The following is a 23,351-nucleotide window of genomic DNA, read 5'->3' as shown; positions in this document are numbered from 1 at the left end:
CCTGTGATTTAAAGATCTTTCAACTTTCCAAATCATATGTGTGACCTAGATGTTAAAAAAATGTTCATGTCTTCAAGAAGCATCAAAAAAATTGATAAATTCAAGCCCTAAATGTATTAACTGCAGGGAAAGCAGGCAGAAATGAAGCATCACAAAGCTACCCAAGAAGCAGTAGAAAAGTAAAAGTAGGAAAATAAAAATCTAATATGTGAAACTGGAACAATCCCATTTTATTTTATATTGCCTAACAATGTCATGTGATGAACTGCAGCACATGCTGTGTTACATTTAATAGAAGGCCTCTACTTTTATTGTGATCTAGGGCTTTAAACTGAATCACCAAATATGATGGTAGAGATGGCAGAGAAATGTTTTGCTTCAGCAGTTTAATATCTATACAAGGGAGAATGCAAGTTTGCACCAGTCATTGAGTTTCCACATGTCGACATAATCAGGAACTTGATGCTGCATCATTATCCAGATGGAGAATGTTCTGGTTTAGAGAAAGGCGAAGCATCGTGTGGTTATGGGATGCCTGCGAAACCACAAGTGAAGTTTGTATCCCTGGTAAAACCCCAGAGGGGCCAATCCTGCCCTTCTCCAGGGCTGCCCAGCAAACCTCTGCTCACTCCCTTTCAGACAGCAGCCGCCCTCCCAGCGCAGCAGATGTGTATCGGAGCCGTGTGGGAGCTGCCCGGCTCCAGAGCAAGGCAGCTGCCTGCAGGAAAAGCAAGAGCAGTGTGTCCTGGGCCTCAGGGACCTCAGCAAGAGCCACTGAGCACTTTGTGAGCAGTTTCAGGTCCATGTGATCGGATTCCACAACACCCACAGACTCACTAGAAAAAAAAACCTGCACATGCGAAAAAATATTATTGTGTGGGCCTAATCTACTGCAGAAAAGGAATAACTGCAGCTGAGGTGTAAACTGACTTTGTGTGAGTATTTCATTTCCCAAAAAGACTTGAAGGAAAAATCAAAGCAAGATACGATTTCTTTCTAAATGTGAGGAGTTTACCTTGTTTTCTTACTGATTTGCATTCCAATTGTGCAGAACAGGTTTTAGAATAAAAGTACAAAAGGTATTCTGCCCCGTACCCACCTGGCCATCCTGGGGCATCTGCATCACCTCATTCCAGATGTACAGGGACATACTTCATTCACAGGTGCACTTTTGCAGATTAGCAGAATCCATTCCCCCAAAAAGGCCCAAAACTACACAGATAGTACAAGATTTCAGGTGCCAAAGGAAGAAACAGTCCCTGTTTTTGCCTCTGGTCCCTAGAACAGCCTAGGCCCCACATAGCCTCAATACTTGTTTGTTTTTTTCTTCTACACCCAGCCCCTCCAAATTAAACCTGTTCATCACCAACAACAAACTTCCATTCCAGATAACTGCCCTTACTGCACAGGAAGCTTTGGTTTCAGCAGCTCTGTGGACTCTGAAATATAAAGAAAAAGTAAACTACTAAGTTTCTTGACAAAAGGAGAAAAATATTAAACGTAATATGACTTCACAACTTGTCTTTTCCCAACTGCTCAGTACAGTGAGCTCAGCACTATGAGGAATTCCTTCAGAAGTGAAAATCATTTGCAAGTATCTTTTACCCATCCAGTAACTCTGACACAGAGCTGTTGACACATTTTGGTTTTTTTAAAAACTACAAAACAGGAAAAGTCTGTAGCTTCCAATCTGGTATTTGTGATTGCTAAATTTAAACCCAGAGGTGGCCTTGTTACTGATTATTACATAAACCCAACTGCTTATTCCCCTGCACCATAGTTACTTTTGACCTAACTAGGCTTAAAGCACATTTCTTGGCCCCACTTTCTGCTGTCAGCCTGCAAGGAAGCAAATACCCACAAAGAGAGGCTTAAAGGAGATACAGGAATACTTGAGAACAGAGAATAGGCAGGATACAGATTTGCTGCTTCTCTGTACCATATTATTGTTTTGGTTTGTTCTGGGTAAATCAGGTGAGGGACATTTGGTCACACAAGGCCATGAGCTCTATCCACAAATGGCCTTCACAATCACTGAAGTGCTGCTGAGTTTAAATTTAGATTTAAAGAAGGCTTTAGGTTTAAAGATTGATGTTTTAAGAAAGCTCCCACTTTCCTGCATGTTCTTCCCACAACGCAGAAGATGCACTAGACAGAGAAGCAAAGGCTCACAGCACCACAGGTTTATTTACAAACAGACTACAAATAGGCAGAGCAGCAGGCAACAGAAAATGAAAACCAAGGATAAGCTCCTTTGCACAAATGGAAAGAATTCTCTCAGGAACAGGCAAGAAGATAACAAAGGGAAAACAAAGAGGAGGCTTTCAGATACTCAGGTGATTTTTTTTTTCTCTCTACACAGCTGTTTTGGTGGCCTCTTTGATACCCCCTATGTAGCCCTGACACAGACATAGCTCAGACTCTGGAGCTCCTTCTACATTCTCTCTTTCCTTCAGTATCAAAGGAATCAGTCACAGTCAGAATTCATCCAGCATTGGTTTAGCTTTATGTGACTCAGATGCACTGACGTATTTTGACACAAACTCATATTCTGTGGAATCACATTTTTTTCCTTTACATTCATCTATTAAACATGCCTGCTGTACTCAGGGAAGTATTACATTACACTTGCAACCAGTGCAGCAGCGGGGGGAGCATCATTGACCAAAGTCCATTAATTTATTTCACCTGCAAATTTATTGTAAAACCTGTGAAGCATTGAGAAAAGATATGTCCACTAGAGAAGATGCAACATCAGAATCTCAATATTCCTTGAGCCAGGCCAAGAGAAAACGAAGCTCAGAAATCCTAAGAAACGTGATAAACTCAGTTGTGGTGCGGTAGCTTAATTAGGATGTTGTAAAAAGACACATTTGGGTTGATTTTGTTTGTTTGTTTTGTTTTCACTCTCCCATGTGCATTATAGATGCACTGCAGGAAGTACAGAGCTCAGTAGACTGTGGTTTGCCAAGACATAATGCCAGTGGGGAGCAGAAACACCTAATCCAAGTTACCAAAGGACAAAAATCCACAATCCTGGTTGGTCAAAACCAGCTGCTCTCCAAAAACAGGTACCTGTGTACTGCTGTTTGGCAAAGCTATCTTGAATCACCACTCAGCAAATCCCTACTGCACACGCTTGGCAGTGCTGAAATTACTTGACCGCTCATTTCTACTTCTGTCCAACATTATGCAATCTTTTTGCAACTGCAGTAATAAGGGCAGCTCCCTTCCCACTTCCATCTTCAGAAAGCATGAAAGTCACATCACACTGAGGTGCCAGTTCCTTCACTGTTTCCCGCAAGACCCTAGAAAAACTGAAAGGGAAGGGAGAGAAGAACAGAACATTTTAGCAGCTGCTTTCTGATCTGATATCTTTGTATTCACCTATAAGCAAGGAGCCATAACCTCAGCCAACATCTTCCACAGCATTGCTTTCTTTTGCTTTTCCTCCTAATCATGAAAGATACAAATTTCTGTACACAATCAGACTCTAATTTTTATTTCTCCATTTGAATTTTGTTCAGCATGATGCCACACACTGCCCGCGTCTTCAGAGATCATGAAGGAGGTTCTCTTAGCCCAGCTCAAAAGCTAATGCATCTATTTGTAGGCCTTGCTCACAAAATACTGACCCAACTCCAAAAACTCAAGACAGCTTTTCATCTGGGAGATTCAGATATTGCAGAAATATGCCGAAACACTGCAAAATAAGCATTAGGTTCATTCAACATTCCACAGAAAAGAGCCTCCCAGTGGCAACTGGACTTGCCTTTGCAATTTTTGATCCTTTGGCTAGGCAAGGGAAATGACAAAATGCAGGGAAATGTGTTAGATTCTTACCCCCTCTCAGGATTTTAATTACCTCAGCAGAAAGCTGGTACAGTTTGGTATGTTCTCACAGTGAAAACAAGCAAACAGCAAAGGGAAGTGGTGCCGAGGTACTCACTGTGGATGGAGCTTGTACAGAGTCCCATCTACTCCAACAGTGATTTGCAAGCGCCCCACACCTTGGTTCTCCCTCTTCTTCTCCACAATAGCAGCCAGCCCTGCCCCACAGAGCTGGGCAGCTCTTCTTGACACAACGCCACACACCTCCTTCACAATGATGCTGTCATCACAGGTGCTGTCCAGGCCGAGCTGCTGCAGGATGCGCCGCACTTGGAGGAGAGCGAGCCGGTCACTGTGCACAGGGAAGCACACAGAGCAGCAAGGCATTAGGGAAAGCTCCAGCAGCTGAGACAGATGTGATTCAAATGAAACAGGACCACTTCAACTCTAACACTCTGCAGCTCTTTTAAGGCAGATTTCTGTCTGAATTCAGATTGAAAACTTGCTCCTGCCATGCCCTTTGCCATGTTAAGCTGTATCTCCAGAAAGCACAAACTGTAGTCATTCATCTAACTCCCAAAGTCATGAGGGAGCAGAGCCAGATCAGCCACCTGACTGTTACTTTAGATCTCAAGGCTGAGACACTTCTTTCAAGGCTTTCCACAGCAGAAAGAGTTTCAAATAGCCTGGAGACCATTGCAGTCACGCACAGATTTATAGGTAAGCACATATTCATGTATCACTGACTTCCTACTTTCTTAAATAAGTACTATTCTAAGTCTCACAAGAAACATTTAGCTTGATGGCTAAGGCATCCAAGATAACCCATTGTGTGGACAGGAAATAATATTTCATATAATTACAGAATAATTCTGTAACTCCCCCAGTTTCTCATTTTTAACTTTTATTCTGGAGGTGGGGGGGTGCACAAAGAAGAAAACTGTAACTGACTTAATTGACTTCTTGAAGGAAAGGGCTCCACACACTAGCAAAAGACTGTTTTCTAGGTGTCCCAGAAGACTTTAAGGATTTAAACCATGTAAATCTAACAACTTTACCTCTCAATTTGAGACAGGAATTTTGTTTCAAATATGCCTCTTTTCCTGAGTGATTCCGAAATGTGTCCTCTGAACAGCAGCCCTTGTTTGGTTAAGTCAATCAAAATTTGCCTTACTATTTCACCTAGGTACATTCCACTGGTCATTTTTTCATACCTGTTGGGTCAAAAGAGGAATAAAAATGTTCATTTAAAGAGATGGCTCTGTTTAGCTTGAGTGGTATGTACATGCCCTGTGAACTCCAAAAAAGCAGCCCAAGCTTGCAGAGCAATAGTCATTGAACTCCATCTTTCAATCACCAAAAATCTGTTGCAGTGACTTCAAGTGCAAACATTAATTATGATATATTTACCTGTGCCAAATGGTAACAGAAGTAGAAAAAAACTCTTGCAATATTAAGCAGAATATAGTGTTAAAGCCAAAGTCCACACTGAAGTGAAACTCTTCCCTGTCCCCCCATGCATTCACCAGTGAGTCACACCTAACCAATACTGTCTTTACCCAACAAAGAACAGTCACGTTCAGCTTATCCTCTTGCTTGAGTTGTATTCTACCTTTGAAAAATCACCCTAAGAGGAGGAACAAAGCACAGCCTAGACTTTGCAGGGAAATCTTAAAAGCTGCACTGTTTGGTAACTGCTTCAAGATGAAAACAGTGCTGTGGTAACAATGTACATCTTCGTTTTTTCCTTTGGGGGTTTGTTGTTTTTTTGGTATCTAGGTTACTTACCAAGCAACAACAAAAAAAAATGCAATATTAAAATTTCCTTCCTGATTATTCATTCATTAAGCACATTTTAAAAAGCAGCCAGTGTCTCTCAAAGACTGACTTCATCAGGCTCTTGGCATCAGGACCATCACATTTACCTCTGTTTCCCTGGGTTTAGTGAGCCTTCATCTACTTCTTTATCATATTTTGTCCTGATGTTGTCAATACAGCCATTGTCACCAAATGCTCCCCATTCTGTATTAATACACATTTTTCCTTCATTCCCTTCCACTATTTCTATGTTTTTCATGTCCTCCATGTAGCAAACATTGCTGCCTGTTCCTAGAAGGAAAGAAATAACAAGACTTCAGCTGGAAAAGTGAAGCAGCACCAGGAACTCATAGAAGATGACTGCAGTGTTTATCTTAAAGTTCTCTTTGCCATAGCTCAAATTTCGAGGTCACTTCCAACACAGGCCATTCTATGATTCTATGCTTAGATGTATTTCTGGATCAAAACTTGGAGGAACCTATTGGGGGAACCATCTAAAAAGCCCAACAAGAATTCATTCAGATTTTTAAAAATATTTGCTTGTTCCATGGTCTGTAACCTGGCCACACAGTAAATATGAATACGCTTTCCGAAACAAGAATTCATGCTCTTATCTGCTTATATCCTTTTACCCTGCATACACTTGCTAGGCACCATCAGAGATACGATCAGAAGTCCAACAGGTCCAGGAACTTACCTGCTACAGATGTTGTTAAGTTTCCTGCTGAATACCACACAAATCTGCCAAGAACCCCAAGCAACTAGTAACACCATATATCAAACTCAAATAAAAGATGCTGGTTTACAGATTCCAAAGCCCAGCATTACATAGGTGCTTTCTTCTCACAGTGGTCACCTGGCCACCACTGTACCTGCAATAAGGCCAATCTCACAGTTTGGATCCTCATATCCGCAAGTCATCATGGTCCCAACAGTGTCATTCACCACTGCTACAATGTCCAAGTCAAACTCCTAAAACACAAGTCACGATCAGTAGTGGAATGCCAGAGGAAGAGTGAGGGTGCATTAAGTACACCAAAATGAGCAGAAAAAAATAGCTCACATTTCTTCTTTTGATGGCCTCTCTCAGCATATCAACAACATCTTCCCCCTCACAGTCTGTTGCCTTGAATCCTTTTGTCCATCCCACAAGTGTTCCCTGAAACAGAAGAGAAAGAAAGTCATAAGTGAAGAAAAAGTGCAGACTGTACATTGCAAGCATCAGCTTTTTCTTGCCTCCCACCCCAATGTTTTGGGTTTTTTTTTCCAAATAATGTATTTCCCTGGATAGGTTACTGAGAGTGACTAGTGCAGGCTGTGCACATGTATCTTTATTACCCAGCTGCTGATGGTAGTGACTCCAGGTTTACTCAGCTATTTATCAAGGCACTGCACTCAGTGCCTTCTAAATCTCATTTGGAAAACCTCATCTCATCTCATCTCTTGTGCACACAGCCATTGTATTACCTGCGAGGGAAAGACTGCAAAAAATATTTTTGCCATAAATTATTAAACACCCATCAAACATTAATGAACATCTACTGTTAATTTTTTGGTCGTTTACTGAAGGACATTTCACAACTTCAGGCAACACTAATTTGTTTCTTTTCAGACAACAAACTGGCCTGACAGAAGTTGATTTCCAGGTTACCTGAAGTAATTAGCCTTACACTTCCTAAGTGGCTCTGGACTGTGTGTCCAAATAAGAAAAAAAGAAAAAAAAAAAAAATAGATGGCAACTGGGAGAAAAAGCTGCTACTGAGAAACACCCTCAAGTTCTAACAACAATAAAAGACCAAACACACAGAGCAACATATTATGACCCTGACATATGTGTCTCACTCAGTTTGCCTCCAATACTGTGGAATTTGCTTCCTAATCATTTGTCAAGACCTAAATGCTATGCTGTAGGTTGAGAAGGCATATGAATTAATGTCTCCACAAAAGGCTAAGTCCTATTGCTACTCTCTCAGCTGAGCTGAAAACTGAGACAGGGCAGACTAGCTTCCAGGCTTAGAAGCTATTGTAAAACCCACCAGGACATAAAAACATGCAATAAAATAGCAGTCTCTTATTTCCCCAATATCCTACACATTTGACTGGAACTAAGCAGTACAACATCCCCTGCCCCTCTCGGAAATTAATAAAAATAATCTTTTCTTACATAAGATCTGAAAAGATAAAAGATAAGGTATCTGTCAAAAATCCAACTCTTCCAAGCTGGACAAGAAAACCCAGGTCTATCCACTGACACTCAACAAAAATAAGCTAATGTAGTGCGGAAGTTAAAACAGTCAGAGCTGTGCAGCACAGCTTGGAAAACAACCTGGGACTGTAGCTGAGCAAGCAGAAGGAGCCATTTATTATCCCTTGCCACTGAAGAGTTAAGGCAGCCAGTAAGATTCCTGGGTTATTAAAAATATGCAGTTCATTTTGCTGTCATGAGGGCTTAGCTTTATAAAACAAAAGCAAGTCATGTCCACCACTTACCACAGACAAGAAGTGAAAATTCAGATTCCCACAGGCAGATGGATAACATAGGATGATAACTTTCTTGTGAAACACAACTAATTTGCAAAATAAAGTAATAACATTCTCCAAACCAACAAGTCACCCTTGCCCAAAATGATATGATTTACCAAGCAGATGCAGAGCTGCCATTTGACCCATTTTGTGCTGCAGTTCTTACCTTGTCAATGCTGGCTTGCCTGCAGGGGAAAGAGAAGGTGAAGCCCAGAGGAAGCCGAGCACCTTTAATCCCCATATACTCCAGAAAGTCTGCTATGCACTGGACAATATGGTCAAAGAGCTGGAGGGAAAGGAAAAGTATATAAATCTCACAACTAATCCCATACAATGGGCCTTGGCTGGATCGGTTAAACAGTCACTTAAGATTACCTCTTCTCCTGTTCCTTGCATGATCTCCAAAGGAATGGCAAAAATTTTGTTATACATTTGCACTGATCTTCTTCTCCCACTTTTGATTTTGACCAGCAGAACCCTGAAATTTGTGCCACCAAGATCAAGGGCAAGGAACTTTCCTTTCTCTGAAGGAAAAGAAAGGTATTTCATTTTGGTGCTTCTCATAGCACATTTGCCAGTTAGAATGACATACCAATGATAGCACACTGCTCCCTACGGCATTTATCCCATCAAGTCTTTTAGCATGGGGCTGAAGATAACAGATAACATAGCAGGAAGCACCGGTTTAACAACATAAATCCCCCTGGCATTTGCCAGGTTAATTAGCATATTCCCTCTCCCCAGAAAACAGACAAACAGCTTTCCTGAACCACCTTCAGGTGATCAGGAACTAACTTCACCTGTTCCATCTGGTGTCCCACAGACGTACGTCGGCAGCATCTTCACTGTGGCATTGGCTTGTGTCTCTCTCTTCAGCCCGTACTCCAGCTCAGCCCTCATTTTGTCCATAACTTCTCTGAGGATGCCCAGGGGCAGCAGGAAGGGTGCAAGCGTGGCATCAATGCACTGGCGCTGGGCGGCCAGTCTGTGTGCCACCGCCGTGACCATGGCAGCCCCCCTGCCGCTGCCGCTCACTGACAGCAGGAACCGCACGTCACAGGTGGGCACCAGCCTTCTCACCACCTTGTGCAGACGTTTGGCATATCTAGCAGGGACAGAGATTTGCTTTAGGCTCTCACAGGCCTTTTGGGCATGGTTTACTTCATCTCTGCCTGGAATCAGACCTTCAACCAGTTTGGGAGAATAGTTGGAGAAAGTTCCCGGTTTGGGAAAGCACGTGTTCAAAAACAGGGAGGTAGTGGAGGAAGGGAGAAAGAAAGAAAGAAAAGAAAAAATGTGCAGTGAACTGCAAATGTCCCGGAGACCCAGGAGTCACTTGAGAAATCAACTGCATTTCCCCAGACACTGTTATCCCAGGTATCATGTTCTTCCCACCCCACCCCAAATTCTAAAGCTCCTGGGACAGCTTTGCAATAACTAATCCAGTTAGATGTCACCCCAAAGCTGAAGCAAAACTGGCAGTTCTCTGAAAAGCCACACACACATGCAAATGGAGACTCTTGGCAACATTAATATGCAGCCAGCAATTATCAAATCCTCTCTAGTTACTTACTGGGGGTGGGTTTTATAGAGTCCCCCATCAATCCCAACAGTGGTTCGCATCCTCAGCAGCTTTTTATTCTCCCTGAGCCGGGTCAGGATAGCTGCCAAGGCAGCAGCACAGAGGTTGGCTGAGCGGAAGGAAACGATAGTGCAGACATGCTGAACAGCAACACAGTCCTCCTCAGAGGGAAACAGGTTCAGGTCTGTAAGGATCTCTTTTGTGTTGCTCAGACCTTCCTTGTACCTAACCCCAAAACAAAAGAATACATCACCAAATGCAAAGGCAACACATAAATCAATACCTTGGCTTAAAAAGAAATGAGAGGAGACCAGGACACAACCTATCAGGCAGTATCATGATTGGTTCCCATAAACCAGTAATGTCTTTTCCACAGTATTCCCAAAAGTACCCAGGGAAGAGAGTCTGCTTCCTGGGATTCAGCACTTGGTGAGACCAATTGGCTGTTCAAGAAGAGAACGGGATAAAATAGTCCATACAAGGAGAGCACATGAATAGATGTACAGCTTCACTCAATACAACAAAGAAAATAATTCCTGGACTGACAGTGAGGATCAGGATTCCTCTCAAAACACCAGAATCCAAGTTTTCCATGCAGTCATCCATTAGCTAATCTAGAATCTGTACTACATCTCCACAGCCCCAGTATTCCCACATCAGAGAGGCTGAAAACTGCAGCAATCATCCCACACACAGGTCTCCAGAGAGGTTATTTAAACAACCTGCATCTGTGATGTTTAGCAATATATTTGCTACTGTGGTACTTTGCTAAAACTATCTTACACCAATTCCCACTTACAGAAAGGTCAACTTTTCTCCTAGCCAAAAGCAAAATCAAGCTGTACCCTTCAGGATTGTTCCCAGCACTCACAGATTATACCTACACATTCATTATCAGTGCTGTGCTTGTGACAGACTGACTTTGAGAGTGGCTACTCTCAAACACAGTATTACAGGTTCTTACTTTTCCATTGCAGACACGTGTTTCATTTCAATCTTGCCCTTAGTAAGCAGAGCTGTTGACACTTTCCCATTGAAGAGCAGACCTTCCTTTGTCATTTTTAGGAGAATGAGTCTTACAAGTTCCCCCAAATACAGGCTGCTGATCATCTTCTCAAACCTGGAATGGAGCACAGGAAGGATTACAGGTTGTTCACCTATTTTTAACAACACATGAGCAACTGTAGCAGCAATCCCCTGGCCTGAAGCAGGGAGGTGTGAAAGGTACCCACCCTTCCTAGAAGGGAAAGATCTGGCTAAGACAGAACCAGGATCATGCCATCTCAGGTTCACTTAAGCCAATTCCTGTTTCAAAGGGGCTCTTGACATACACTGGAAAAGCACTCTGGGAACTCGGACTGCAAGTCAGTCAGGGAATCACTTACAATTGTTTTCCAGGATTGAGAGATCCCAGATCCAGCTCCCGATCAAACTCCGTGCGGAGGTCATCCAAAGCACCATCATCTCCAAAGGCCCCCCACTCTGTGTTAATGCACATCCTCCCTTCATCCCCTTCCACCAGGTCAATGTGCCTCATCTCCTCCATGTAGCATGCGTTGGTGCCAGTCCCTGTGGGTATTGGATAAACTACTGTTTGTTCTAGGTGTGCTCTTTGTTTAACTCCACATGTTTGGGAATAAGTCAGTATATTGACTTTGGAAGAAAATACAAACACATAACCCTGTGGCATAGGATGCTAATATAGGCCACCTGCACCTGTGAAATCATCATTTCACAATGAATGAAAAAACCCTGAAATTATTCTAAGGCTTGTCTTGTTTAAAAATAGTTTTTCCTTTTTTCAAATGTACTTCTATGTGCCTAATAAAAGCCACCATGGTGCATGAAATGGACAAACTGTGGAAAGCATAGCTGGTACTAACTACCAGACATGAGGGGAATTCAGCCTTCTCTGGACAGACACAGTAATTTTCTATACGGTCAGCAGAAAAGTTTAGTATGCTGGTCACAACTGAGCCCAGACAAAATGGGGACTGTGGTATTTGATGGCAATGTGATCAGCATAAAAACAGCTGCTTTAGAGAAGGCAGCCAGGCTTGAAAATCCAATCATTGTTTTTTCCATTTTCTTTCTGCTCTTTCCTGTATTGTGAAACTCTCTCCTACTCCAGATTTGTAGTAATTCAACAGATGAGAGGGGAAAAAACCCTTCATGGTGAACAGAAAAAATTACCAATTATGAGCCCAACTTCACAGCGCTGGTCATCATATCCACAAGTCATCATGGTTCCCACGGTGTCATTGACCAGTGCCAAAACATCAACATCTACGTCCTAATAGCATAAAGATGAGTGATTAACAGGGACAAAAGCTTAGAAAGCCTCCTGTGTGATAAAGCACTGGCATGCAGACATACTCCCCAGGTTGCATTTTGAAGGCCTCATTCAGGAAAACTCTTTGATTGAAACACACTACTTCCTTTTACAACACTCTTCCCACAACCCTGTAAAGTTACAAGTATCTCTGAATTCTCAAGTGTTTCACCAGCCTCTTTGCTTGAAGGATTTGTTTTTCCTGAATACCACCTCATTTGCCAGAAAAATGACATGATATTGGTGTGAATATTGTGATACTGTGCTTACGGACTGTGTGAAAGGATAACATCCTACCACCTGAGCAGATCCCACCAAATAGGACAGAACATAAATGCAGCTATGGCTGTGCAGCAACACCACACTCAAGCAGAAAGTCCTTCCATCAAGGCTGTGCAGTTTTCCCTTCACATTTCTCAAAGGATTGTTGTAACTCAGATGCCAATGCTAGGAGGAGGCCACACTTCACCCATGAAGCCCCAGATCTTTCGTTACCAATAACTACAAGACTGATGCAGATAAAGAAGTGAACCAAAATCAAGGCTGGATTTTTACCACGTGAGAAAACAGAAGAATTTCCTCTTTACTATGAATTCATCAAGATATGGAAAGATGCCTTGTATTTCTTAGCTGTTGTTACCAATAGCACCAAACATGAAAAGCAAGGCTTTCCAAAGTATTAAAACACAGTGTTATTCAAAGGCTATATGCTAGTTCAAGGGCAGATTTAATCATGTCTTACTGCTGACCTTAAAAATTACAATCACTCTGTTCCACAGACTGAAGTGGACAGGCAAACCCTGATAGAGTCAGGTGTGCCAATTTGAGATGACAGTTGCCCCCTACCAAACTTCATCCCACAAGCCAGGCTGTGAAACACAGTATGTGAAACTATTGAGTGTTTCATGTCTCACTCAGTAGGTTCACAAGAGATTCCCTTGGGCTGAGACAGTGGGGCCATACTGGTATGCTGTCACAGCCAGCCTGGGTTACCAGTGTGCAGATGCCCTTGCTGTTACTGGGGAAGCCTGAGTTACAGCTGCGAGAGAGATTCAGATCCACCAGATGTACAGCCATGCTGAACACTTGCTACTGACCATCCCTTAAGGATGTCTGACAGCTCTCAAAAGAACCCACACAAGAAGAGCTGATTTCCCAGGAGGATATTCTGAGGCCACTCAGGTTCAGCTCCTGCAGGTACGAAACTTGCCTTACGCTTCTGGAGGGCCTTGCGCAGAGAGCTGACCACATCTGTGTCCTGAACTCCTCGGACCTTGAAGTGTTTTGTCCACGCAAGAAGAACCCCCTGAAAAGTAACAGTGCAGTGGCCCGAAAGCACACAAACTTTAGCATACAAACCACAAAGCCCGCCAAGACTAAAGTGTGTGGAGAAGTCCACTATGTCTCTCCACACATTAAAACTGAGCCAAAATCAGTCAGAGCAGAACATCTTACCTTGGGGCACCTGTAAGTACCAACACAACCAAACAGGTACAGTCAAAGACACAATCCTGCAAATGCTTCTCCCTGTGCTTCATTTAAAGCACATGTGGCTTTCCTGATGCTCATCACAATCTAATAGCATTAAGCAAAAAGCATTCGCAGGACTAGGACCCAGAGCACAAACTCTTAGAAATAAGAGAGGCTAGAATGAGAGAACACAAAATAATTGCAACCAGCCCTTTGTTTCCCCAAGAGGTGTCTCAAACAGCTCTGCTACAGGTATTTCCTATTCAGAATCAACTGTAAATAAAAAAAATTGAGAGTGATTAAAAAAGTAAAGACGCTTCAAGACACAAAAGTACATATCTATTTCTAACAGTGTTAATACTGGGGCACGTGGTTCCTATGGAATTGGGTGCTGATTAAGCAATGTAATAGCTTTAGCTTAAATATCATGGTGCCTTGAGATGAGCAATGAATGGTTAAATGGTAGTCAAGTCTAGTTAGATGCTAATGGTCATCTATGCCTTCTTCAGAGAGCTACGTAAACATGACCCCACATAAAAGCCACAGGGTAACACCCCCATTCAACAGCTTCTCCAGATTCTGCAAGGAGCTCAGCTTGGCAAGAGTATTTCTTTATGCATCTTACCTCTTCCAATTTGGTCTGTTTGCATGGAAAAGAAAATGTAAAGCCAAGAGGTAACTTCTTATGCTTCAGGTTTTTGGTTTCCATGAAGTCTAACAGACAGTCAGCAACATAATCAAAGAGCTGCACAAAAGGAGAGGACAGTTGGGCTGTGTCCTGCAGGCAGGTGCTCCAGCACAGCACCACCACAGCAGTGCCCTACCTCGGCTCCGTTCCCCTGTATGACCTCCTTGGGTGTGGGGTAAAACTTGCTCTCCAGCTGGCTGCTCTGCTTCCCATCATCAAACACCTTCACCTGGTGGGCACGAAACTGGGAACCACCCAGGTCAACAGCAAGGAAGTCACCCTTCTCTGCAACACAAGTGGGCAACCATCACTGGGGATGGCCACGAAGTGTGGCTCAGATGCCATGCTGAAGTCCACAGCCACAGACTCTCCTGCCCCGTCATGGCAGATCCTTATCCTATGGGCCTGGGTGCATCAGAAAGACTGAGAGTTGGAAACCCTAAGCAAGGCTATCAGGTCTCTCCTGTTAGCTTGGTATGTAATAGCTAATTTAATTTTTATTTGGCAGTTTGGGTTTGTCCAACCCTGCTCCTTCCACAGCAGCATATTTTCAAGCTGCAAAAGGATGAGCTTTTCAGCAATAAAGGCCCAAAGCAACTGCAAAGCCAACCAGAGCACACAGGGGCTGCAAAACTGTCACCTGAAATGTGGGAGAATCAGAATGTTACCTGTAGCCAGTAAAGGACACAGGATTTGCAGGCATATGTTAAGACTCAGCTCTAGTGCAGAAGTCAACTTCCAAGTGGGGCAAAACTAATTTGCTACCTAAAGTCAACCAACACAATCCTTTTCAAATGCCTTTTGGTGTTTCTGTAAAAGTACCATTTTGTTTCACAGGCTTGCTCAAACACATACTTCTCCAGCAGCAGCCTCAGATGGAAGGACAGTTTGGCCTTACTGCTACAATAAAACAACTGTTTATCCCACACACAGGAAAAGGCCCTTCCCAAAAGGAAAACACAATGGTATGTGCCCAGCCTTGCATGATCTTTGTTCCACAGTCCAAACACCTGATTAAACTTTATCAAATCTGGTCCTGAAAGGGAAGGAAGAAGGAAATTCTACCTGTAATATCATGGTCAGCTATTAAAGGTGAGGAGGCAGATTGGGTTACTCAGTAAACTGTGACCTTAGTGAGACCATTAATCCCTAAACAACGAAAACCTGATAATGCTCCATGTGAGACATTTCAGGCAGCAACACTGAGGGCACCAAAAAAATCTTAAAGTTGAATGCTCTTGCAAATGGGGAATAACCATCCAAGTCTGAGCTGTTTAAACCTGCTGGAAGTTTTGTCTAGAAGCAAAAAAACCAACAAGGATTTTTCAAGAGAGCAAAAATAGAAAAATCAATGTGATACTTAGAGTAGGCAGCGTGTCAATAAGATACAGCCCAGCTTGATGCTGCAGCATGTCCTTGACACATTGGAATGGCCACGCAGGCCAGGAGAGCACTGTCCAACCTTGGCCTTGAGGAACAGGAACTCTTGCAACAGTGATGACACTACATGAAATTTTCCAAGTCTGCTGGCCTCAGGGGCCCCCTGCTGTTTCAGGACAGCATCAGAGACATGTGAGACCTCAGGACCAGTGACTGTCACAGAGATTGCAAGGGTTAAAAAAGTACTTCTTTCTCTATGACAAAGGTAGCAGCAAAGGAAGAGTGCCCCCTTCCATCCAGGCAGCTTGTGTATAATTTCTCTCAGACATGCCTCATTTCAAGAGACTTACCTTCAAATACCTTCTTTATGCCATTAAAGCTGTTATTCCTCATTTAACTGCAGGGAAATTACCTTCAGAAGGAATAAAGTCACATGGAAATAAGGTACAAAGCTAACATTACATTTTTCTGCACAGCTAGTTTACACGGAGTCCTGACCTAGGCCACACACAGAATCCTGCAAAAATTTACTTGATTAAACCTGGGAAAAATGTAATTTTCTGTCAGCCTGCACTGCCAGGAGCCAGCTGAGGTGTTATTTTGGATGTGCATACTTCTCCAAACAAGACGGGCTTTTACTTCCTATCTCGCATCACATCCTCCCAGACGACACTACTGCACTTTCTCCCTCTCTGTTCAAGTCTCAGGTGAAGGAGAGCAGACAGTTTCCTGGCAGATCCCACCCAGAAGCAGATCTTCCCAATGCAGAAGGCAAGAAAGGGCAGAAGGGATCACTTTTTGAGGAATTAGAAAAAGCAGTGCAGAGTTTGGGGATCACAGCTCTGAGGATGCCACGTTGCTGTCACTTGGCAATTTGAGGGGTTTCACTGCAGCATCCTGCCCTCCCTGTAGCTCCAAGAAGGCCAGGCCACACATCCCACAGCCTCAGTACACTGCAGTGCAGGCTCTGAGCTATAGAGGCTGCCCTTGCCGTGTCCAGCCACAGCTCCAACAGCAAGGCCTGCACTAGGAACAGGTGGGAGAGGCTGTTCCTGAGCACTTACTAGGTCCTTTCCCCAAACAAGCAGCACTAGGTCAAAATCCACCCAGTGCAAGGAAAAAAACTCTCTGCCAGCATTTTCCCAGGCTCAATATACACACCTGCTTTCTCAATGAGATAGGCAGTAACCCAGAGTCACTGGGTGCCCTGTGTCTCTGCTGTGCTATCCTGGAGTATTGGCAGCAACTCATCTTGCTACAGCAGCCGTGCTGTGCTGGAGCAGGGCGACTCACCTGAGCCGTCGGGCAGCGAGCGCACGAACGACGGCAGCATTTTCACTGTTGCCGTGGGGTTCGTGTCTCTGCCCAGGCCCTTCATCATCTCGGCCTGGAATCGAGCCATCACATCCAGCAAGACATCGTCGGAGAGGCGCATGTGGTACAGGTACCTGTCAACCTGCAAAGATGGAAGGTGTTACTCAGAGGCATGCAGGCCCCTTAGTGCTCAGCAGCTACTGATTGTTCATTTCATTTTTGACCTCAGCACCTAAGTTTTCAAGACTGCCAGTGCAAGCAAGCTCCAGGTCATCATCAGGACAGTCACTCTTCTAAAAACTTTGTTTTGAAAATGTTTAATGTAGCCCTGGTGAATTACTGCCCAAAAGTTGGCCATCTTTTCTGATGGCTCAGTAACTTGACAATCTACGTAAGCCCATGAGATTGCTTGAGAGCCTGACAAGCTGTTTTCACACCGTCCACTCCTCCTACAGATGTAACGAACTAGAACTACAAAGTATCTCAATCTCATGAGAATTTGACCTCTCTGAGGCAGATCCAGAAAATGCCATCAGTACCCAAGCGTGTCAGCCACAACCTGAAAACATCCATTCAGCTACTGCTTCACTCCATGGACAATTAACTTTGTTGGCATGCCAGGCTAGAACGCAAAGCCTTTTTCTCACTCCAGCTCTGCTCTCCATTCTCTTGTGATTCTAGGATTACATCTAAAACACATTTTTGGGTGCAATCAATACCCTTTGTTAAAGGTCTGTAACTCACGGAACACATCAAAATAGAAGCCAGTCGAATATAAAGGAATTCAAAAGTATCTATGAAGCAGCTCATTTAGATAAACTGGCAGAGAAGCTAATCAGTGTTTTATATACAGCTTCATCAGGGCAAAGTGATAGGTTTTTTCCTTGAGGACCACGCGCTGCTGGACCGACACGTACCTGCAGGGCTATAACTAGGGTGGCCTAGAAACTACATAGCTGGGTACAACAAAGGATTAACACAGGAAAATAAGAATCTGTCCACATCCAGAAGCTTTTCCACTGGGGAGCCAGATTTTGGTGCTGTATGAACATGATACAGGCATAATAATTGTGTGCTCCAAATAGCTGGATGTCCCCTGAAGGGTAATTCTTGTTCACATCCCACTCCCCACCACATGAGACTCTGGGCCAGAGGAGGTGGGCAGGGGAGAGAGGTGAGACAGCTTCCAATGCTTTGCTACTACAGACACTCAGCTCTTGCACCACAGGATATGTTGTTACGGTGCTTTATCTGTTGAGAGCATTTCATCAGTCCAATTTACATAGGGAGGTCTGGAAGGTTGGAAGGACACAAACCAAGTCCCACCAGCACTAAGGCAGGATTTAAAAGGCTGCATTGTCTAAACAGAGGGCAATGCAGGTTGTAGATAAATTGGTCTCTGCCACAGTTTGGACTGGCCACCTATTTCAATGAGGCACAAAGTTAGTTACCTATTCACAGTCCCATTTTAAACTGATGGTCAGCAATGACCCACCTGAAAGAGCCAGGACCCTGAAAGTCACTCCAGCACTTACATAACACACACAGAGGAGCAAGTGTTAAACTAGAAGATACAATTGTCCTAGAGCAGCAGCTGCCTTTGGATACAGCTGTGCCTTGAAAAGGCCATTATTCAGATTTGTCTTCGTAGCCCTCATTTACACAGGTACTTGATTTTCTCCAAGGGTTTTTGAGGCCCCACCACTGCATAGGATCCATCATCTCAGCCCACGCACCCGTGGTGCAGATCTATGCACCAGTACTGCTTTTTTGGAGAAAATACCATGATGGGAGACATACAGCACTCATGCACTCTGACACAGACCCAAATAGCCTTGTGACAGAAAACCCTGTGGGGAAAAAAACCCTCAAGAATAATAAAAATTACTATGACTGTTTGCAGAGAACATGCACTAGCTCCCTGCTGCCCACAGACATCGCATTCCCCACCCTGTTTACCTACAACCACAGGAGCAGACAGTCCTCTCCAAGGAATTAGATACGGCAGAGCCCAGGAAAGCCTGCTGGCTCTCCAGCCTGACTTACAACCAGAGCAAGGCCCTGCTCACATAGCCATTTACTTGTCAACACAGGAATGGCCAGGCTGTGCTAAACCAAACTTGTTGCCTCCCTACCATGGCACCGGAACAGTGCCTTGCCTCATTTATGGAAATAGCACTGTTTTCCTGGCAGCCAGGCTCTTGGTTTTGCCACCACAGAGTAAATAAGCCTGGGGAGGTAGAGGTGGGAAGACATTCCTTCTTTCTAATTAGGGACAAATCAGTTCTGTTCTGTACAGCCTACCCTAGGCTCCTTAAAAGAGAAGTCTGAGAAGCATGTGGTTTCTTGCCTTCAGGAAGGGCTAGTTTGCACCTAGCAGAAAGACTTCGATATTTTTAATGGCTTTGTCAGAATTCCTCTGCCCCCTTGTCTCCATTGTCCTCACTCAACTACAAGCTGGATGTTTCTCTGAAAAGCCCAATATACCCGAGCACTGCTCCACAAGGTCTCTCTCTTTCTTAGTAAAAAGAAAGAAGAAATAGTACTGTCTAGATGTGAGATCAGCTCCTCACACAGGGGAGGGGCATCGAGGCCTTTTTCTGATCACATTAAATCCTAGGGGCAAAAGGGCTATGACTGAGTCAGAGACATCTGATTGTTGAGATACCAGTACCTCTCCTGGAATGCCTCTCCCCAAAATAGAATCAGTGGAAGAAACCCTCCTTGGAACAAGCCACGCCATGTTTTGGGCACAGAAAAGAGAACCCAGAATTGCTCAGTTTGCTGATGAGCTCAGTGATGCAAGTGGATCTATGCACCAGGACCCTGGATCTCCCACCATGCATCCACAGACAGCCCCACCTCCCACTGGTTGGAAAACCAGAGGACAGAGCCTGACAGCAATGGCCACCAGACTGCACTCAATGAAGACATCAGGAATACAGAGGGGCTGCAGGGGACATGCCGACAAACCAGAGGACCTCTGACCCATGAAGCTTACAGGTCTCACATGGTCTTATGACAGACATATGCCCAAAAACCCATTTCAGCATGGCCATGAAAGTAGATTAGGGAGGAGCAACCATTAGGCAGCTCACTCCCAGTACTGATAGCTTCCTATCTGAGCCATCCTGAGCTTTTCCAACTGTAATTAAAGTCACACCTATAAAGATCAGAGTGATTAGCCAGTTTTAGATAACCAGAGAGGAGGCACAGGCACACCAACACCAACTGGAAATCTCTCCCGGATCTCAGCAGACCCAGACCAAACACCACAGAGGTTTCTCCTATCCCTGCTATGTGACTGACTCCTGATTCCTACTCAGATTGAGAAATCCCATCATTCACGCTACACTTGCAAAGCGACTCAGCAAGAGTCATCCTTTCTGTCCTCTGGGCTCTACTACACCATGCCAGATAAAGCTCAAGCGGTTTCCCTTAATGAAGAGAATTTGTTCCATTACTGGGAGAGCACTTTTAACAGTGCAGGAAAAACCACAAAACAGACCTGTTTTCATACTTGTCAGGTGGTTTAGGGTTTAAATACCTCTTACCCCATTTGGCTGAATGGTTTTAGTGGATAATGTCATTATATGGTCTGCATTACATACTGCAGACCCCTCCGTATCTGAGTAACACAGTTCTCAAAATAGCAATCAGTCAATGCTACATCTTACCTTTTTTATTTGATCCTCTTTTAGCTTTGTGAAGTGGAAAGCTAGCAAGTGGACAGCAAACATTTTCTTGAAGCAGATGGATGAGTCAGTAGTGACAGAGCTGCTGTGAATAACTCCAAAGCGACAGGTCTTTATTCACGGAGCTGGAGCTAGAGAAACTTCAGCAGAGGCATTTTCCCCAGTGTGGAACAGTGGAGTTCCTGGGAAATTGAGTCCAGAAATAAATCCATCCAGTGTGATCGGGTCAGTGATTAAACTTCTGCCTCTTTGTATCACACCCCCCCCCCCCACCCCCAACCACCAACCCAAAGTCCCTCCCTCCCCAGCTACACACTTCATTGTGCCAGAGCAGGCACCTGGAGAGCTGCCAAGCTGAAGAGGAGAAAAATCGATTTTGTTACTGCCCCACTTGGGAATTGTTACCACTTCTCAATGCAGTTGCTACGCAGCCTGCCCCGCTTCATTCCGGGGGCTGACAGGCTCCCACCACTGCTGCGTGCAGCAGAGTGCTGCCGGGAATCTGGAAAGTTAGAGGGTTTGAGGAGGTTTCTTCCCTCTGTTCAGTGCTCCCACTTGTGAGACAAGCTCTTCTGCATGAATTAACTTCACTCTAGTTCTGCACATTGCACCCTTATCTGCAGCTTTGTACCAATTAAGCTTCAGCTGTGCAAAAGAGCAAAGAGACACACAGACCCCTGCCCCCAGCTGGAATACCTCTTGTGCAATTCCCAGCAGAGAGGCTTTGGACTGATTCTTCTCCCTTCACCCAAAGTTTCAGACCAGTGAAGATCCTCAGTACTGCAAAACCCAGGGAGAGGACAGATTTACCTGGCAGGCAGCAGTGTGGGTATCAGACTGCCCCACTGGAAGGATGCCTTTAACTGGTAGCACAGAGCACCTACAGCAAGAGCAGCATCCTTACACCATCAGATTTTGACACAGCCTTTAACCATTACTCTCAAATTCATTCTGAATACACAAGTGTTTCCAGGATTTTGTCACTGTATCAAATGATATGGACTATGGAAACATCATCCAAAGAAAACAGTGAAATGCTGACACAAAGGAGAGAAAAAAAATAAAAGGCATTCTCTTGGGGTAATCAGAGGCTCACTCTCAAACTACACCTACACACAGTGTGTTTGCCCCCAGTTACTGTTCACCTGAACTGAGCACAGTTACCACAGACAATTGTCACCCTAAATTTTGCAGAGCAAGATAACAATTAAAAATTATTTTGATAGATTGGAAAAATAGCAGGGGGAGAAGAGGAAAGGGGGAGGGGAATGCCAAGTAATGCGAGGAAACACAAAGAACTACTGAGCAGTAGAAAATTGTCTAGAGATCCAGAGAAAAGCAGAGGCAGCCTGTCAGTAGAAAGGATGTCTGGCTACATCAGTTCATAGCCTAGAGTGCACCCAACAATCTCATGCTATTGTAAAAAGAAAAAAGTACAACTCATCATGGTGGGCTGTATATACAGGAGTATAATCCACAGACACACAAACCAACACTCAATTCCATACTCAGCACCAGTCTCAGAAAGAGGACTCTGACCAGTCCTGTCAGCTATGGCACATCAAGAAGGCATGGATCAGAAGGAGTTTGCTCTGCTGAACATCAGGAGCAGTCCAGGTCACATTTTTTCAGCTTCTGATCACGAGGAAAGATTGAAAGAGCTGAGGGAGGGGAACTCCTTCTGCAAAGACAAATTATACAGAACCTCTGCTAGGAAAGGTCTTTTTCTCTCCTCCTGCCCTGCATCAGGGATGAGCTCTGGACACTGGGAGATCCTGCCAGCTCTATTTATTCTTCATTATTCTAGAACAAGAGTAAAGCAGACAGAGTGGCTGAGCACTCCATAAATAGGACTTGTTCTAAAATTAGGCTTATGATCTTCGAGAGAAAGGGAGAAAAGAAAGAAGAAAATAAGCCACACTACCAGCCACAAAGCACGGTTCACTTCTCCTCTATTCATCTTTTAATAACTGCTGTCTCGTTAAGTCAGACACTGACTCCCAAAGGGACTGTCTCTCTCCTCATTGTTTACCCATGCCATCCGAGTCACAACCCCTCTGGCCAGCAAAATTGAAAACATCACCTTTCAAGCTCCATCCCATTTTGATCCAGAGCTCATTGTGTCTGTAATACAGTAGATTTATTTTTCATTCTCTCCTTTCTTTCTCTGACGGATGCCACTGGAAAAAGGTCTCAAAGATCTAAATGTTCCTAAACTGGCAGCAGGCTCTGTGAAATACCTGACATGTCAGAATCACTGCGTAACTTGTTCACTCATCCCTGGTGCATCCCAGCTTCCGGCAGGCTGTTGTGCAAGAAAAGACAAGACATTATCTCATTTCCACACAGACAACAGTTCAGTGTACCAAGGGCCCAACACCCAGAAGTGTTACAGCCATTTAGTACATATCCTGGCCAGGACAGGGGAACTAATCCACTCCCAAGAGAACAGATCAGCTCCAACTGCATGCAGTTTGGAAGCTTGAGGCGATGTTGGTTTTCCCGATTTTTAGAGCTGCATCCAGTAAAAGTTATTCACAAACCTTCCCTCCCCACTTTGCAAGGGCCAACAAAACTTCCAAATTCTAACACCCCTCTCTCTACTTTCTTCTCCTGCAGTTCTGCCTCCAAACCCCATCTTAAGGCACAATGGAGAATCCTGAAGAGTCTGGTGTTCATCTGCCTCCCACAGCCTTGCAGTCAAAGGCCTGCAGAGAA

General features: G+C 44.1%; 1 protein-coding gene across 3 annotated transcripts; it reads right to left on the bottom strand.

The window, feature by feature from the left end:
- Positions 1–2,168: 2,168 nt before the first annotated feature.
- LOC125329200 (hexokinase HKDC1-like) lies at positions 2,169–21,042 on the bottom strand. Of its 3 annotated transcripts, XM_048310781.1 has the most exons (19): positions 20,972–21,042; positions 20,616–20,815; positions 16,918–17,080; positions 14,381–14,529; positions 14,182–14,301; positions 13,297–13,392; positions 11,948–12,047; positions 11,140–11,323; positions 10,719–10,874; positions 9,746–9,979; positions 8,973–9,277; positions 8,548–8,696; positions 8,339–8,458; positions 6,713–6,808; positions 6,522–6,621; positions 5,757–5,940; positions 4,890–5,045; positions 3,950–4,183; positions 2,169–3,317 (listed from the first exon to the last, which is right to left on the bottom strand). In XM_048310781.1, exons 2-19 carry the CDS (start codon positions 20,676–20,678, stop codon positions 3,173–3,175), a joined length of 2,754 nt encoding a protein of 917 aa, XP_048166738.1. In that variant the 5' UTR covers positions 20,679–20,815; positions 20,972–21,042; the 3' UTR covers positions 2,169–3,172. The 3 variants fall into 3 exon arrangements, with proteins under 3 accessions (XP_048166738.1, XP_048166737.1, XP_048166739.1); XM_048310780.1 differs by lacking the exon at positions 20,972–21,042 and having other exon boundaries at positions 20,616–20,881; XM_048310782.1 differs by lacking the exons at positions 13,297–13,392; positions 20,972–21,042 and having other exon boundaries at positions 20,616–20,881.
- Between the last annotated feature and the right edge of the window lie 2,309 nt (positions 21,043–23,351).

The sequence above is a fragment of the Corvus hawaiiensis genome, chromosome 8, assembly GCF_020740725.1.
Source record: "Corvus hawaiiensis isolate bCorHaw1 chromosome 8, bCorHaw1.pri.cur, whole genome shotgun sequence".
NCBI classification, from domain to species: Eukaryota; Metazoa; Chordata; class Aves; order Passeriformes; family Corvidae; genus Corvus; species Corvus hawaiiensis.
This window is presented reverse-complemented; position numbering and strand designations above follow the sequence as displayed.

What these genes read in the sequence shown, in the direction of transcription:
- LOC125329200 (XM_048310781.1), bottom strand. Translation starts at nt 20,678, where the DNA reads ATGTTTGCTGTCCACTTGCTAGCTTTCCACTTCACAAAGCTAAAAGAG. An exon ending in TACAGGGGAACGGAGCCGAG is followed by an intron (nt 14,302 to 14,380) that starts GTAGGGCACTGC and finishes CCTTTTGTGCAG; the next exon opens with CTCTTTGATTATGTTGCTGA. An exon ending in TTCCTGTCTCAAATTGAGAG is followed by an intron (nt 4,184 to 4,889) that starts GTAAAGTTGTTA and finishes CCCTGTGCACAG; the next exon opens with TGACCGGCTCGCTCTCCTCC.